This window comes from Amblyomma maculatum, chromosome 3 (assembly GCF_055883805.1).
Source record: "Amblyomma maculatum isolate TAMU_Amacu chromosome 3, ASM5588380v1, whole genome shotgun sequence".
NCBI classification, from domain to species: Eukaryota; Metazoa; Arthropoda; class Arachnida; order Ixodida; family Ixodidae; genus Amblyomma; species Amblyomma maculatum.
In genome coordinates, this window is record NC_139346.1 from 182,147,268 (window position 1) to 182,164,738 (window position 17,471).

The following is a 17,471-nucleotide window of genomic DNA, read 5'->3' on the forward strand; positions in this document are numbered from 1 at the left end:
CAGAACACGGGCATGAAACTTGATTCAAGGGGTTTCGATGGCGCGGTACAGCCAAGCAGACGACACTCGCTCAAGCTAGCTCAAGCAGCATGATTACGCCCCCTTGCTTCTCTCTCCAATATTGCGAACGAGTTTCCGCACAATTTCTCGGTAACCCATCCCCTCAAACATACCTCCAATTGGCAGCCGTAAGAGGGTTGCTCTACTGGAAAAAAGTCGTTTGATTATTGACTCGACTAGCTTACCGATACCGACGAAATATGACTTCGTTGGTTTTCCCGCGCTAGTTTCAAATCTTCGCGGCAGACGGCTGCTGACCATGCTACTACTACGGCCCTACTGTGCTACCTCTGCACTTTTGGTGGGACGGCGAATTTTGGTCTGTTGTGGGCCGTCATTGTACCCGCCACCGCTTTGGTGGTGGTGGACGACGGCTGCTGCGGCGCGCGTCTGTCTCTCCCTCTTCCTTTTCTTTCTTCTCTATTTTCCCTTCTGTCCGCACGAACCCCGCCGGGGTGGTGCAGTGGAAGACGCCCGACTACTGTGCCGGAGTTCCCGGGTTCGAACCCGACCTCGGCGGCTGCGTTTCGATGGAGGCGAAACGAAGAGGCGTCCGTGTGCTGTGCGATGTCAGCGCACGTTAAAGATCCCCAGGTGGTCGAAATTACTCCGTAGCCCTCCACTACGGCTCCTCTTTCTCTCTTTCCAGTTTCACTCCCACCTTCCTCCCTTCCCTTACGATCGGTTGATGTGTCCACAGAAAACAAGTGAGGCAGTTACCGCGCCTTTCCCTTCCTATAAATCAATCTGTCCGCACGAGGCAGCGGAGGTGGCTCAGCTACAGAGCCAGTAGCAGGCCCGTGGATTTTCTTTTCTTTCTTACTACAGTCACAACAACCGTGCTCTGTACCCTGCTTATGATCTCTCGCATTAGACAAAAACATTATTCCTTAACCCGTGAAGCAACCGGCACGAATGTCTTGCTGCTTTCCAGCCTCTTCAGTTAGAAATTCGCGAAACGCCCGAGCACGGTGATCCAAAGCATTATGTTCACGTTCTCCTACTTCCCAATAAACTGTGTGACTGTGCGAACTACTGGAATACTAGAATGTCAGCTCGCCACTGAAGAACCGAGATTATTTTAAATTCTCAGTTTTTCCGTCTTTCGCCACGCTGAGTTTTCTTCATGACCCATTTCGTAGCGTGCCCATCGGCATCGTCACAACCATTTCGCCAACAAATATGGCCTTTGAGGAAGCGAGGCGGAATTTGTGTTGGTAAGCTGCTGCGAGCAACCGATAAAATCTTGCTGTCGCAGAGCGCAGTGATATCTATAACGACGTAACATTCTTATTGGCGGCTTCAAGCACGTGTCTGAATTCTAGTTGCCGCTAAACCACTTGCTGCTCATTTTATACAGTTACGACACTTTGCGGTCCAAGTGCTTCGAAGACGAGGACCCCGGAACTGTTTCCGTGAGTAACCTACTTCCATACATCTCATGTTGCGGCTGGAGAATCGTAAGCGTCCTTCCTCTGAGCGGCCTTTGCAAGAATGTGGATGCCTTTGTTAGCTGTGTCCAAGGAGTGATTTCTAGCTTGTGCATTGAGAAGTGCGCAGTACGTTGCGTGACGCGATGTATGTAAGTACTTTAACTGATTTACGTTTTCGTCAGAGCAGTACTGTTTTTTGAGTACATGTGGGTATAATTACATATGCACGTGACATGCTCTTCTCTTGCAGCCAGCCGAAGAAAGGCCGAAATGGTGGAACAGACGTTAATAATCGATACGGACGTGGGCGTCGACGATGCCCTAGCCATAATGTTGGCTCTTGCCAACCCGGCCAAGTGCAGAGTGCTCGCCATTACATGTGTTGCGGGCAACGTGGAGCTGTCCAAGGTGTACATGAACGTCCTTCGGATTCTAAATCACTGCAATCAGCTGCAGGTTGGTGAATAGCTGAATAGCAGTGTCGCGCTGTTCATGCATAGTTGACGAGCCCTCACGCATGCGAATTTGGAAGTGGGCCAATTTATGCAAAATGCTACAAGTGAAGCTGGTGTGTATTCAATCTGGTGAGATCTATGGGCTGAGAGTGTGCAAAGATAGCATCACTGGGCTCTGTAAAGATCACACAATTTGGCAGCATCAAGTTTCTCAAACTCATATGGGTAGAAGACAGTGATAGATTTGTCCACAGTACAGCTCAGTCTTGGTTCATTGGCTGACATGTAAGCACTGCAATAAAATTTCGATTGGGCCTAGTTGGTTCATGATTTTCATAAAGTAACTGTGATTTGATCAGATGTTGATTCTTGGCAGAAGCAAAAGTGAACATGTGTGGTTGGCACTTGAAGCCTCTCATATCAAGAAAATGCTGAAGACGGCATTAGCGGTACTTCCATTTCTCTGCATGAAGCCGAATATAAAGTTCCTGTGCTTGCGGTGCTGTTAACTTGGGCCTGATGGCATGTTGTTTTCTTGTTTGCTTGCACAAGCGTGGCCTGAGGTTTATAAATGCGTTGTTGCCAAGAGGAATAAAGCGATTGTTAGTCTATTCACTTTAGTTTGATGTCTGTCCTTGTCTCTTCTCTGGATCGTCTACTTTTTGCACTCACCAGTTACCCCAGGAAATGTAAGCACTGACAGCATGTAATGAAAAATGTCCACCGAATGGATAAGTAACTAATCGCCTTCCTTCTAGATACCGGTTTATCAAGGGTGCAATCACCCCCTGGTTCAGAAGGCAATCCACTGCACAGTGTTCCATGGACACGACGGACTCGGCGGCGCATCAGACAAGCTGCCACTCCCTACTGACGACTTGGAGCCTCCGAAGGAGCACGCCTCCGTCGCCATGGTTGAGTTTGTGCAGAAGCATCCGGGCACACTAACACTTGTGGCCCTCGGCCCCCTGACCAATGTGGCACTTGCCCAGCGTCTGGACCCAACCTTTCTGAGCAACCTCAAAGAATTGGTCATTATGGGCGGGACATTCGAAGGTGAGTGTTTATGAGAAAGTGAAAGAATACAGAACGGCTCTAGAGAAGTCGATTGCTGCGTGCTGTCTTATTACGATACAACATTAGTATACCTGTGCATGCATTTGAGCTTATGGAAAAAAGCCTAGTTTGTTTTGGGCTTGCTTAAGGTGGGGCCCATTTTCTTGCTATGTATAGGCCCTGAATTTTTTGCTCACTTAAGTTTTGCCACATAGATATCGCTGCCTTTGCATGACACCTTGACATCATCAAGCTGTCCTTGGAACTTATTGAGGTAGCTGTCAGCATAGTATGTGTAGAAAAGCAAGCCTTGAATTGAACTGAATAGTGTGTGCTTTTTCAAGAATGCAACAGCAGCAATTTGAAGCTGTGCTTATAGAAAGCAGGGAAGGTGTGAATCTGACAGAACCTTACGAAATCACTGATGTGAGTTCTGTGATCGCTGCACATTTGGGCGCACAAGCACGCTGTCATTTGGTGCTTTAATTTTATGAACTTCTTGTTTTCCTCATGAAAGGGGATGCACTAAGGCTACCTCATCAGAAGCGTCTATGCGAAAGTATTTTTATAGTGCTCGACAATTTCCCTGTTCACACCTGACCATTTAAAGCCATATTTTAAAAATAATGGACAATTATGTTACTCCATAGTGCGAAATTTGTATGCAGAAATCAAGGTTTCAACCGTGGACAACCGCGTACGGAACATGCAGTGCCGTAAGCAGTGGTAGTGCTTGGCCTCTGCTTTGCCAAAGCATGGAATCGTAGAATCTATTGGCCTCGAGATTGAGCAGAGTCGCCACCTTGCGGCTCAGCGCGAAACCTACTCAGTGTGGATGCATTTTTGCGTCGCGTGCCAGCCCGCAGTGATTTACGCGCGCGCATGCGGCGTTTACAGGAGTGTTTTTGTTTGTTTCGCAGTTCCTGTGAGCTTTTGCTTACCTATATGCCTCTTGCAAAATAAATATGAACAGTCTATAACCCCCATGCTTCATTAAAAAATATATATATACTTGACCGTATCAAGCATGTTATGCTTGGACAAGGACATCATCCATCGCTGTCTTCGGCGCTTGAGATCCTTTGACATGCAATGCCTCAAACGAAGTGGTACTGTCGTTACCGCCGCCTCAAAGCAAAACAGGTCGCTACCGTCAGTAAAAGTTAATGCAAACGCTCATAAATCGCATATTCCCGTTTCTGTTTGGAATGCCGCAGCTACTGAAACATATGCCACCGCGGACTGCTTCATATAGCAGAATGCAGTTTGAACAGACCACTCTATGCCTACTATATGCCTTCTGTATTCACGATAGAATTGTGTGAGTACTTTTTTTTTTTCTTTTAAACCTCTGTCGCGGTGTCTCAATGGTACGGGCGCTCGACTGCTGGTTTCGAGAACGGGGGATTCAATCACAACCGTTTCGAAAGGCGCTCCTCTGCTGTGGGATAATTGACTGCACAATAAACAATCCCACGTAGTACTATGTGGTGTTAATAATGAAAGAAAAAAAAAAAAACAACAACACCAAAGCCAGCCTCTGCAATCATCCGTCATAACCGATGCCGCTTTCATGCGTTAAACCCGGGCCAATATGCATTTCTTTTTTTTTTTTTGAAGGCTTCTGTGCATCCGTAAAAGTTTTAATGAGCACATTTTGCTTTAGAGAAATGCTCGAATGTTTGAGAAACATATTCTCTGCACCTAATTGTTACCCTAAATATGACATAATACACCTAGATTAATGTACTTTACTGCGTAGCCTATTATAATCATTATAATCCATTTTCGTCCGAGTGCTGTCTTCCGAGCTAACTCGTCGTTACTGACAGTGGGAGTAATACAGCTTCATGCGGGCTTAAATATCAGTGTTTAGTTTGGGAATAAATACATCATTATAGTCTCATGATAAGATGACCTCCATTTCTTTCGGAATAGTTTTATATCCGGCATCTGTTTTGGAAGCAACCCTAGTTTACTTCGCATAAGATTTAATCACTGCTAAATAATTAGTGATAAAGAAATTTTCAGCCTGTAAAATTGCTTCCCAGAACATGACAGTGCCCATGCGCTGTTTACAACGATGTCTTCGCAGCGAGTAATTCGTAGCTTGCACTTTAACGTTACTGAAAATTAATCGCTGATTATTGTAAATTCTGTCAAGCGTGTAAAAGTTCTCTCACACGGGGAAATTTATTGGCATTGCGAAACAAAATAATTACACTACTAATTTGCCGTTACATATTAACATCACACACATCAGAAATCCCTTATACTTTCCTCGATTTCAGGAAATTATTTACAGTTAGTGGCGCATGTAGTAATACACTATCACATTCTATGACAGTGGCCGCAAAAAGCATCTCGACAAATTCAATCCACTCAGCGCTGTACACGTGAACAATCAGCTTTCCTGTGCGGCGAGGTTTCCTGTATATTGTCGGCGTGATCTCATTTTTGGGGAATACTTGTGCGTGGTTGTCTGGGCTAGAGTTGATGTGCACTCAGTATAAAGCAACTCGCCATGCAGTGCGCTGTCAGTGCTACATTTAACCTGCTTAATCCTAGAGTCAAGTATGATATAATGAACCAGGCTTTCTTGATTCAATCTAAAGTATTGCAGGTATCTGCGTGGGCTTGACACTAAATTTGCCAGTCTCACTCGCATGAGACACGCGCAAACTGTTTAAAAGTCGATAAGAAAAACAAAGCTGTCATTAGGCAGGCCCAAGCATTAGGCGCGTGAGCGCGGTACAGCGCAAGAAACGTGCAAAGTAAATCTGGAAGTCTGGTTGCTGCGTGCATTGTTTTCCCAAAATCCGCTCTTCTTCTGCTGCATTGGCGAAATCCTTGGATCTTTTTCTGCAATATTGCAGAAATACTGCAGAAGACACGTTTTCATCGCCAACAAACCCGCGGTAAACTCGGAAGCAGACCTACGCAGCGTGCGTTTTTGCGCGCGCCGCCGGCTGCCGATCCACATTACCGGAGTGACGGTGGCGCCACCTCTAGGTCGATCTCGCGGCGAATAGCATGGTGCTTTATATCTTAGGCTCTGCTTAGCTAGTATGTCATGTAAAAGCAACCACAAGCCTACAGGCAGAGCTTGACGCCACTCTCTTCTGCCTATGCTGTAACCTTTTCTGCTGTTTTGCCTTACCATTCTGTCGTTTTCTTCCTCATGCCACCACCATACCCTCTTCCTTCACTTCCCTCCTCACGCTTTTTTCGCTATCGCCACACTTTCATCCTCTGCTGTGCTCATTGACATCTCCACATGCAACGCTCTGCACACAATGCCCACATCAGTTGCTAGCCAGCACTTGTTGTTTGAGAGGCAGACTCAGTGAAGGTTGTTTAAAATGGGTCTTTATATTGGCTGTATGGGCCAGAAAAAGAAAAAAAATCCAAAGAGGGCTTCAGGCTATCAGAGGCTCCGCAAGCAGCTGTTTTCTTCCGTTGCCGGAAGAAGACTCCCGTTCACCATTGCTGTCTGCTTTTCGAACACTGCGGTCACTTCACCCAGCTACAGGTTCCAGGAAGAGTCCTTGGGTGGCCGAGCCGGGGCCACGGGCCACCTCCGTGTTGCAATGCAGGAGAAGGTGACAGTCGCTCTTCACCACCCTCATAAACATGTCACTGTCCGAGCAAGGCGCGGGCACCGCACCCTCAATGAGGCTGGCACCCCATGGCGCGGAGGTTAGGCTGGTGCGCTTGCAGCAGAAACAATTCCTGGCGTTGGCGGGCACGTATGCCGCCAGCATCTGGGAACCGTGGTCCTTCTGCCAGCGGGTGGTCTCCGCCTGCTGCACTTAGGCTTGTACAGCACGTGTGTTTTTGCGTTCGGTGTCCTCCTCGATGGGATAGTCGAAGAACCCGTATTTTCACCGGAGCTGCTGAACACTGGAGCACTATTGCGTCCTAATACCTTGGAAGTGCAGCTGTACACCCTGCGAGCCCACCGGGTGTCGGGCATGAGGCGGAGGCGTCCCTCAAACGCGATCTTGCTCTTGGCCTCTTAGGCTTCAAAAGAAGACCATCCAACATCCCCTTGGATGGCTTCTACTGCAACTCGACCATGGCAGCCGAGGGCTATGCGGCCGACTTCGTGTTGTCCTCGTTCAAGCCACTCTGCGTTGCTGCGGACAGACACACGACGGCATTCCTGAACGTCAAGCTGGGCACATGTACCGCCTTCCAAAAGCTCTCATACAATCAAGTAGCGGCTACAGTCCCAGAGATATTGTCACCATAGTATGCAGGTGGCCCGTCGTGATGATCGTCGCAGGAGGCCTTCGTATGCAGTGTAGCTGCCCTCCTCGGTACTGATGGTAATCCCAAGGTAGTGGTACTCTCTGGATTGTGGTATCAGCTCATCACTGGGCAGGGCCATGCCGGTAGCGTTGTCTATGGGGTTGGAAAACCAAAGTACAGCGGACTTCTTAGGATTGAAATGGGGTCCAAGTGCGGCCAGTTGATCTGCGGAGATGGTGACGAGCTTCTGGAGCTGCGTTTTGCTCTCGGCCAGCAGGGCAAGGTCGTCTGCAAACAGCAGTCCCGGGATTGTCCAGCTGTTGGGTATTCCGGCCCACTTGAAGTGAAACTTGAAGCCCAGGCCCGAATTAACAAGCGCTCGTTCCAGTCCTGACATGTATAGCATGTCCGATAGCGGTGACATCAGGCACCCCTGTTATAGCCCTCTGCGCACTGCCATTGGCTGTTTGATACACATGGCCTGACTCCCACTAGCACCATCTCGAGACGGACGAGGGAAGTAGGGACAAATGTGTCTCTCTTCCAGAGGCGGCGTCATATCACCTAAACTACTTCTACAACCATGGTGAAAGAGATACTGGTTGTACTTCACACCACCTTTACCATTATTTCCTTGATTTTAATTTGGAAGAATGCTGATGTTTTCCTTTTTTATTCTTGAGCCATTTTAGCTGCGGCACCACGCATATGTAGTATGGTTATTTCTTTGCAGGCAGGGGCAATGAAACCCCTACAGGGGAATTCAACTTCACCTGTGACCCTGAGGCAGCAAGTGTAGTCCTCACTGAAGCAGAATGCAAGACGAGGATTGTGACTTATGAACCCTGCCAGGAGCACGTTCTAGACTGGGTGAGCAGTTTAGATCAAATTTACCATTGTGCAGTGTTGACTACACAAATCAGGCACTCTGTCTGGTTGCCCAATATTGCCTTTTTCTAAAGCAGAAATGCTTCTTTTTTTCTTTTGCCATAAAGTACTTTGCAGGTAGAGCATAATTAGTGTCATTAACAGGAAGCATAGAAAAGCTGTTTTTAAATTTTGTGAAGCATTGACTTTTTTACTTGATTATATCAAACTCAAAGGATTGCAAGGTAGTTCAATATATATAAAATTACCAGCAACCAGAAAGTATGAGTATGGTGTACTGGCAGTAGTGTTGCGTGTTCTGCACTGGCATGCTGCCTGCTAAAGTACTGACAGCGTGCCAATTGCTGCAAAGTTGGCTTGCTGGGTACCGCTAGGTGTGACTTGCTTAGCGTTCAAACCACTTCAGTGTGTGCTTTGTAACTGCTGGCTACTGTCTAGCATAAGAGGCCTAGTCATGTTACTATTTCACTGTAAGCACATTAAACATTTAATAAGGTTAAGGTACAGTTGGTTTTTGAAGTGCCATCAGCAACAAGGCAAATAAAGCAAGCTTGGTGAAAGCCGCTGGTAGCCTTTGGTCGGCTAGGTTAGCTGCACTGCACGGCCAGCATTGTGCTAAATCCTGGCTTCTCTGCATGGCAGCGGTGTCGCGTAGATTGTGGTGCTACATACCGAAGGCTGCCGCCAATAGTATTCTGCAAAGTTCCTCATCATATCACGCAGTTTCACTGCGTCCTCACATGGCATAAGCGGGCAGTAGGCCCAGGACCAACTCTTGTATGTGAAAAATAAAAGGGAACTTGCAGTAGCTGGTGTATTTATTGTGACATCATTTGTGAGTTGCTTCTCTTTACTGCATGCTTGTTTGCTTTGAAAATTCATGCAGAGATCACATTTTGTGACTGGCTTCATAATGCATTTGGAATCGGCAAGCGCGACACATTCTTGTGCTTCAAATAGAGTACTTGACTACCGAAAAAACAAGCTCTGAAAGCCACACTGAAACACTGTTTCTACCTACAAGGAAACATCGGTTTAGTAACTGAAAAAGCAGCTGCACAGTGGCTGTGCCTACTGAAAAAACTACTAAAAAGCTATTTTGTTTGCCCGTGACAGCCAGAGCCACACACCATATCATTTTTCTATGTCTCTTTGAAGAGGCACTTGGCAGTGCAAAATAGTCGATACTCATTACAACATTTTTGGATCTAAAAAAATTGCGCTAATTTTGTGTGCTATGCAGACCTTTAACATCCAGCATGTTTTGATTTCAACTGGGGCAGTAATAATGGTTTATCAGCAGTGAAGATAATGAATGTAGCTCCGCTCTAAACAGAGCAGACTCCTGGTTAAACAGAGTTTGCATGATGTTCTCCAGTACTTTGAGCCAATCTTGGGATTGCTCGACAAATGCCCTGCTGCTGAGGTTTCACAGCTGCATACCACACAAAAGTTTGTGCCTGCTGGTCTGTTAAAAGGACTGAGGAAGCTCTTCATCGCTCAGTTTGTTTTTTTAAGAAATGGACAAGGCTTTGTGAAGTCACGATGCAAAAGATTTATGCTCATGCCCTTCCCCTTGGTTTGCATAAACTGTATTACAGACATTTTCTTCTGGATCATGTAAGTTCATTGCAACGGGCTTTAGCTTTACAGTGCAAGATTATCAATTTCTGCCTCATAATCAAAGAGCTGCTTCTGAGCTTCCTTTCATTTCATGGCATCATAGTGATGTCAGCCAGTAATGCATCAGTGCCTCTGAGCAGGTCAGCTTTGGGCATGTTTAGAAGCTGGCTACATTTAGACAGCTGCAAATGTGTTGGATGCATTCCAGATAAGCTTGCCCAATTTCTAAAGCTGTGTGTGCAGCCGACGAAAAGACTGTTTGATGGTGCACTGCACATTTTCATCAACAGAAAATTTTGATCACGACCAAATCTCGCCATGCTGAACCTCCAGAATGCCACAGCTGGTTCGGCCTTGCAGGTGTGGTCCCATGATGTCGATATAATTTGATTTTTAATGATGCGAGAGCAGATTTGTCGTAGAGGGCCATGGCTTACATATTTGGTCTACTTAAGGTGGGATAAAAGCCTAATTATCAAGCATCTCGAGAGAAAGCCAAGTGCTGGTGGAGGTGAGAGTCAGTGCCTATTAGAGAACTGCTGGGCCCCTGGAGACACTGGCGAGCTGTGTGCCGCCTACATATCATATGGGTGCTCAAACCGCTAAGCCATCATTGTGGTTAGTCATTGTGCTTTCTGTGGCTGACACTGCTGCTTTTTTCCAACCTCACGCGGTTGCGAAAAATATAATCGAAGTGAACAAAAATCAGTATTCAGAAGCATGGGAAAGGCATTCACACAGATCTGTTGTTGAGGAGGTTTATTTATTTTAGCATAGCCACAGCTTGCCACTCAAGGTACATATGGTGCGACAGATGATTGCACATTGGTGATTTGCAGGCTGCATGCCGCCAGAAAGTGCTCTTTGGACTGGCGATCGTGGAGTCAATGGTGTGCGGATGGTGCGTAGTGCTCAAGGCTGCGTGGCAATTCATGTGTTTGTATGATACATAGTGATGTGGGAGAGTGTAATATTCGAAACCCTGTACATTGTGCGCAGTGCAAGCTGGGGGAATTTTACGCATTCTTATCATCCCAAAATTTGTATCAGCTGGGTTCATACCACCAAGGTTCTAGTGTATTTTTTCTTCCACCGCAGCCTTTACACTGTTTCGCATCCTGCAGGACTGGTTTGAGAACTGGGTGGGCAACCCATCTCCAAAGGCACAGCTGGTGCGGGCCATGACCGAGGACCCTGCCCAGCGACAGCGAGAGGTGTTGCAGCGACAGGGGTTCATGTCATGCGACCTAATTACCATGGCAGCGGTGCTCGACCCTTCACTGGTCACCCGCTGTGAACGCCACCCAGCATGGGTAGAGCTTCATGGTGCCACAACACGGGGCATGCTTGTCGTCGACCGGAGGTAAGAACCATGCACACACACTATGTGCACCCGGTGCAGTCACCATCCAACATACCTGGAAACTAGCACAAAAAAACCCTATATAACTCCAAAAAGTCACTTTACTGCAATTAAGTAGAGTTGAAAACGTAACCAATTTTCCCTTTGTGGTGTTCCACACACAAGCAATATTATCAGGTTGTATTCAAGTCATCAGAGTCATGATCCCATTTTTTGACAGACACACCACATGTTACCAATACAGTTTGCATGCCTGTGGTTCGTGTCACGAATCCTGTCGTGAAAGGACCGCTACATTACTGCACTGCAAAGCATGCCCCCTGCCACCACTTTACACTGACATGCTCTGTGAGATTTTGACGGATGTATAGTGAACGTTTCGAAGCTAGAGTTTATTTTCTGGGCAACAGCAACGGAACGGACCTACAGAGTGACCGTGGAGAAAGCGGGCAACTCCAGCGACTTCCCATTTCACCATCCTGCATTCTGCCTGATCTGTGAAGGACATACCCGCAGTTATATATTTAAATGCAGGCAGGCGGTTATCTTTGTAGGCTGTGTTTTTTGTGCTTCCATCGCTACACTGGACCTCAAAAAGATTAGTGTGCACCATTGCCTGAAGTGGCAACAGTGAGGCATACAAACTGCCATGCCCAACCAAACCAATCCGCCAGAGCTTTGAATTACGGGGCATGCTTTTTGTCGACCGGCGGCGAAAATATATTTGGCAATGTTCTCTAGTGGCCGAAGGCTAGCTAAACGCGGCTACCCTGCAAGCGGGGTCACGGCGATACCGTGGCCCCGCAGTCCCCAAGGAAGCGCCCGTGCGGCAGCGCGCTAGTCGGCGGAAAATGGCCGCACTCGGGGGCGGCTAAAAAGTCTGGTCTATAGCTTACACACGTTCAGCACGACGACACGAGATGCGCATCGCACATCAAACAGCGCTCGCAGAGCGTTTACAACACAAACTGGAGAAAGCATCCGACGTTCTGTCTGCCATGGGCTAAGCTGGCTTGTCAGTGCATGTGTAGTGCGTGCTGCTGCGAACGAAGACCGAGAAAGAGAGAGGAAGGAGAGAGAAAGCTCGGCAGAAGAATGAGCACACCCTTGCGCTTTGCTCTATCGCGTTTTTCCCCTCTTCCCAACACCAGGTCTGATCTGTACTGGTCGTTGGCGGTTCCTTCTCATTCTTTCACGCACATGGCTTGCAAACATCACGTACTGGTGCGCAGCAAACGATCACCGCAGATGTGCGCGCCTTTTAGGAAAGGGCGGGGCGCTGCCCTAGACCAGCCGTCGCCAACTGGTTCCTTCCACGCGTGCAAACGGCCGAGGGTGATGCGATAGTCTTTAGGGAAGGCGCACCTTCCAGTGCGTGGTGCGGAGTTCGATATATCGAACGACCAATGAAATTGAGTTCGATATACGACGCAGCTTTCCTATACTTTTACATGGGATTTTCAAGTGGATATTCCGCGAGTTCGATATAAACGAAATTTGAATTATCTGGGTTCGACATAGTGAGCCAAGTGAAGTCTGATAAAAGAACGGATGGATACCAGTACCAGTGCAGCGTGTTTAGTTCAGTGTGAATATTTGAATATTCAAAAGGTTGTGATACAGCGAAAATTTTCACTTTCATCGCAGTTTCCTTGCACTCTGTGCTTGACTGTAATGCTGGATTGCGTTAAATGTGCAGTGAAGCATTGTGACACGCAACAGGGCCAATTTGTGTAGAGGGGCCTTCCCTTTTATGAAGATGGCCTTCCCAACAGCACGTGCAAAGTGAAGCACATGATGAAAACAGGAAAAAATACCGTTCTTACTTCAGTTTCATCTCAACTGCAGACATTCGTCATACAGGTGTTCATCAGAAAATATTACTGCGATGCAAATGATGTTTGGCAGTTTTTCCAGGCCCATTTGATAATTCGAACTTTCGGATTGTGAACATTTTTTCCAGTTCATTGAAGGCTGAATTAACAAAAGCTTGCTGTTTAAGCTGTGATACAACAGCTCCACCTGGCTCCATCTATATGTCCTTCCTGTACAAAAAACTGGCATATGAAATCCTGTGTAATATCTACTTATACTGGATATTTCAGTAGGGTATAAACTTCTGTGCAATTCTAAATTAATTTTATTTGTAAATACTGTGTGAATTCTGAAATAAATGACAAATGTTTGATATTTTAGAGCGCAGCTCTTTGGCGCCCGTTCCTGCGTTTCGCATCGTCGTTGGCGTCCCTGTAACCAGCTCCGCAGCTGGGGCTGTGCGCGCGCGCTCCTTCCCTTTCTCTCTCCGTGGCGGCGACCACGCGTGTTGTCCGATTGCTGCGCGCTCTCCCCGCCCCCCTCCCCCCCCCTTCCTGCGTGACGGCGAGGGTGCTCTCCAGTTGCCGAAACGCCGGCTCGCTGTCAGCGGATCACGGTGCATGCATCACAAGCCGAATCGCAGAGTCACATTCTCTTCACTCGCTAGCGGCGTCAGCGGCATGAGTCAGTCGCTGCTATCTGTTCGTCGCGCAACGTTCCTATGGGCCCACGCGCTGCTTCCCGCAACCTTCCGATAACTCGATTGCTTTCTTCATTTCTCCGACTACAAAGCTTCTTTCATGACAGCCAAGAACTGTTAGTGCAGTATTTCTTGAAGGAATACGTGTGAAAATTTTAAAATTGTTGTGTGTAATTGTACATACGTGTCTTGTTCGAAATCTTTGCCTCAATTTGTTGAAAAGGTGAAACAGCTGATAAGCTGCGCTCAAATTTCACATTAGGAAGTTACGTAATCGTCGGCAATTTTTTTGTACTTTGTAACTGATCAGATATTCAATATTTGAAGTCGGTTTTTTCTCATTCAGTTTGTATTCGAAAATCTCAATATTCGCACAACCCTAGCTTTAAATCATTCCGCCAGTGATGTGTAGGGCAAAAAGGGACAGAGTTTTTGCATTCTCATAGCCCGTGAATGTTGGTACCATCTTGTCACCTGCATCAAAATGTGGCTTATCTTGGGTTGCTATTTGCAGGCCAAGCATTAAATGGCACCATGGCAAGCCCCCTCACGTGGAGTTCCTGCTTCGCTTCAATATGGAAGGACTCAAGAACCTGTACGCGCAGATGCTGAACTGAAGGAAAAGAAAAAAAACGACTGCATTACCTGTGGGTTGATGACGTTTTCTCTTGCAGAAACCTTTTAAATAAAATCGGCACACACGCACACACTGCATTTGACAATTTGACAACACATTTTGTAACGAACAAAAAAAAACATACTTGTAATCATAACAAGATGGCTTTCGCACTGCATCATGGACGACTGCGTGGAAGTTTTATTTCAGGAACACTTTTTTTTTTTTTCTTCTTTTGGAGGAAAGATTTCTTGCAGGGCACTATCGTGCCAGTTTTGACGGGGATCTGGCGTGGTCACATCTCGACATCACGCATTGTCTCCCGCGAACTAAAAGCACACATGAACATAATAGTCCTGCACATTACCTTGAGGCTTAAAAGCTTTGGGGCCACATTTTCGACTGACATAATGTTGCAACACTCATTATCGCAGTGCAGAGATAGCCAGATATCAGCACTAGGCATTACCTGAGGTTATGGAAAGGCACATGATGTATGTGTTGGTGTACCTTCAAAGCACTCGGAGCAGGATGGGAAGCAAAGATAGAAAAAAAAATAATAGCAGCTGCTGTGGGTACAGGAACGATAAGACAGTAAAAAGGAGAAAACTAGACCAATGCGATCTTCATGTAGGATCACATGCACAAGTTTCATGCTCTGCCTTCGGCTTACTTGATGCGTTGTGCAATAAGTAACTTACCTGTAGTTAATCCTTTTTCTGGAAAGCTGTTTATCATTTATTTTTTTTCATGTAACATATTATATTTGGACATACCTAATATGCTCTTATTTCTTTATTAAAGAATATTTATTTAAATCGCGTTCTTTCTCGCTCGCATCTCTCTTCAAGACAAACTTCAGATAAGACCTAACAGTTTTCTTAGTCCCTTCAAGTGTGCCTTAAAAGGAGTCTGTTGTATTCTATTTTTATTGTAAAGTGTTTGTGTCTGGTTGTCCTCAGCACCCCTTAAACAAGTTTCCTTTCTAGCACGTGCTAAATTGTCTTTCCTCTTATTTTTGCAGCACCGCCACTGCACGCCAATTCTTCTGTGGCGATCTGGGCTCTACAATGTTGCTCGTGCTTAGCCCGCACTCGACAAATGTTATGGTCATAACTGCCACCCGCAACATGCTGCCATTTGTGTTTGAAGGTGCTGCAGACACAAGACCGAATGTCACAATCTCACAGAATGTCACAGTGGTATTTTTTGTTGTTTGCAGTCCTGCAAGATGACATCATACTTTTCTCTTACTCCTATCTATCAAAGTTATAACGGTGCAAGGTGGTGCGTGTTGTGGTATAGTGAAGTGTTACATCTTTGGCAGGGTATATTGTCACAAAAGTTTCGGGAACGGAAATAGGAAGCATGAAGTAGCTGGAATGGTGTAAAGTGACTGTCGTTATTTCTCCTTGACAGAAAATGCGGCTTTATTTCTGCGTTCATTTTGTCTGCGTGCCATATTATTGCAATATTGATAAAAGCCGCCCGTTTCTACCATTATAATGCAGTTTCACTTTTGGATCACAACTTTGAGCCTACAGTTGCTCCTATGACTTACAATAAAATAAACTCCAATAATAGCACTCTCTCGAAACGGCCTGAAACATTTTACACTTTGACAAAGGTCAGACACATTTTACTGCTGCTGCAGTGCAATTCCAGGACAGCTTGCTTTTCTATATAACCGCTATTTACAGTGCGGTGAAAGCTTTTATATTGCATCCATGTACCTGAATAAAATTGTTTGTCAAAGTCATGTGTCAAGCACATCTTTATCTGCTGGTCAAGAGACCGGTGACCTGGCAGCTATTGTAGTCATTTTTTTTATGTATTTCAGTTATCAATTGTGACCTTTTGTGCACAATTCTGGAACAGATTGGTGGGTGAAGGCTGAAGGTCAGAGCCAGAAAATAGTTTTAATTAGATCTGTAATTACACATAAATATTGGAAGAAGCCAACTGCATTTTATCTGTATTGTGCATAGCCCCCTACCTTTCACACTAAGTAGGATTACTGATTTAAGGATTGAATAGGTTGTAATATGCTCGAATACTCTCAAGCTTGCCATTGGCTTCAGCAGCCTGAAGTCTAGTGAAAAGTAGGCCTGCAAACCTGTCTGTGATAATAGGCTATGTAAAGATAACTTTCTCTACTGCAGATTCACATTTTCCAGACCAAGAGCCTTAGCCCGTTGCTTTTCCTGTGATAAATAGGTGTGGCCAAAATGATTGCTTAATTTCTATATATCAAACTTTTTTTTTCAGTATATTCTTGCTAGAGGTGCGGGTAAAATTTTTTATTGCAGATCTAATACGAATATTGCTGCAACTATACTTCAGAATAAATACTTTTCTCCAAACAGGTATGAAAAGAAACGGGTATTGCAGACAAATTTTATTTGAGTGTCATGAATTACTCTGCCGCTACTAGCTTATTAACATTTAACAGTTGGGACATGTTGATGCTGAATCATTGCCTGTGTGACGCGGTTAGAGGCTTTACGTCTGTTGCTCTACAGCTTGGTGGTGCTTCTCAGGACATTTATTTTTCGCATTTTGGCTTTTTGGTCATGCTTACAGTGCTCCGGTGTCATTAAATCAACCTTTTTGGCAACAGAACACCTCGCTGAATCATGATCTGTTGCATATTGGCATGGCAAGTTCTCTTCTGCCACAAAAAAAAGGCGGGTGTAGCCACTACTAAGATTTCCTATTCATCATTCAACGCATGTTTTGCTGCTGTTATGGACAACTCTGAAGCTGCCATGTCAATAATCGGAGATAAGCAGCCATCAAATTAACTGGACCTTAGTGAAAATATCTACATGCGAGATGCACTGCTGGAAAATGACATTGCCGCATGCGTGCTACTATTGCAAGGTAATTTTTCTTTTTCTAAGAAAATGAATTTTTTTTTTTTTTTAGATGGTTGTACCACTATTCTCACTAGCTCAGAGGACGCCAACTTTATGTAGACCTTGGAGCCATGCGGGAAAGCATGCAGCATGTATGAGAAAAAAAAAGTAAAGCTGCCTCTGAATGTGAAAAGAAGGTTACGCGGTCTGTTCAGAAAGTATGAAAACACAAGCAACGAGGGAAATAGGGAAGGAAAGGAACTGCAAAGTACTATTCACAGTCCTGTGCAGCGCAAAGCAAGGCACGGCGTGTGGTTTCGCCGTGCTTGACTGTTGCGCAGAAGAAGACA

General features: G+C 45.8%; 1 protein-coding gene across 1 annotated transcript; it reads left to right on the forward strand.

Moving 5' to 3' along the window:
* The first annotated feature begins 893 nt into the window (after positions 1 to 893).
* Positions 894 to 16,022, forward strand: LOC146197123 (inosine-uridine preferring nucleoside hydrolase-like). The gene is made up of 7 exons (XM_084598875.1): positions 894 to 1,475; positions 1,744 to 1,949; positions 2,707 to 3,004; positions 7,992 to 8,128; positions 10,894 to 11,132; positions 14,162 to 14,294; positions 15,288 to 16,022. Exons 2-6 carry the CDS (start codon positions 1,764 to 1,766, stop codon positions 14,262 to 14,264), a joined length of 963 nt encoding a protein of 320 aa, XP_084455001.1. The 5' UTR covers positions 894 to 1,475; positions 1,744 to 1,763; the 3' UTR covers positions 14,265 to 14,294; positions 15,288 to 16,022.
* The last annotated feature ends 1,449 nt before the right edge of the window (positions 16,023 to 17,471 follow it).

What these genes read in the sequence shown, in the direction of transcription:
- LOC146197123 (XM_084598875.1), top strand. Translation starts at nt 1,764, where the DNA reads ATGGTGGAACAGACGTTAATAATCGATACGGACGTGGGCGTCGACGAT. An exon ending in TATGGGCGGGACATTCGAAG is followed by an intron (nt 3,005 to 7,991) that starts GTGAGTGTTTAT and finishes ATTTCTTTGCAG; the next exon opens with GCAGGGGCAATGAAACCCCT. An exon ending in ATGCTTGTCGTCGACCGGAG is followed by an intron (nt 11,133 to 14,161) that starts GTAAGAACCATG and finishes TGCTATTTGCAG; the next exon opens with GCCAAGCATTAAATGGCACC.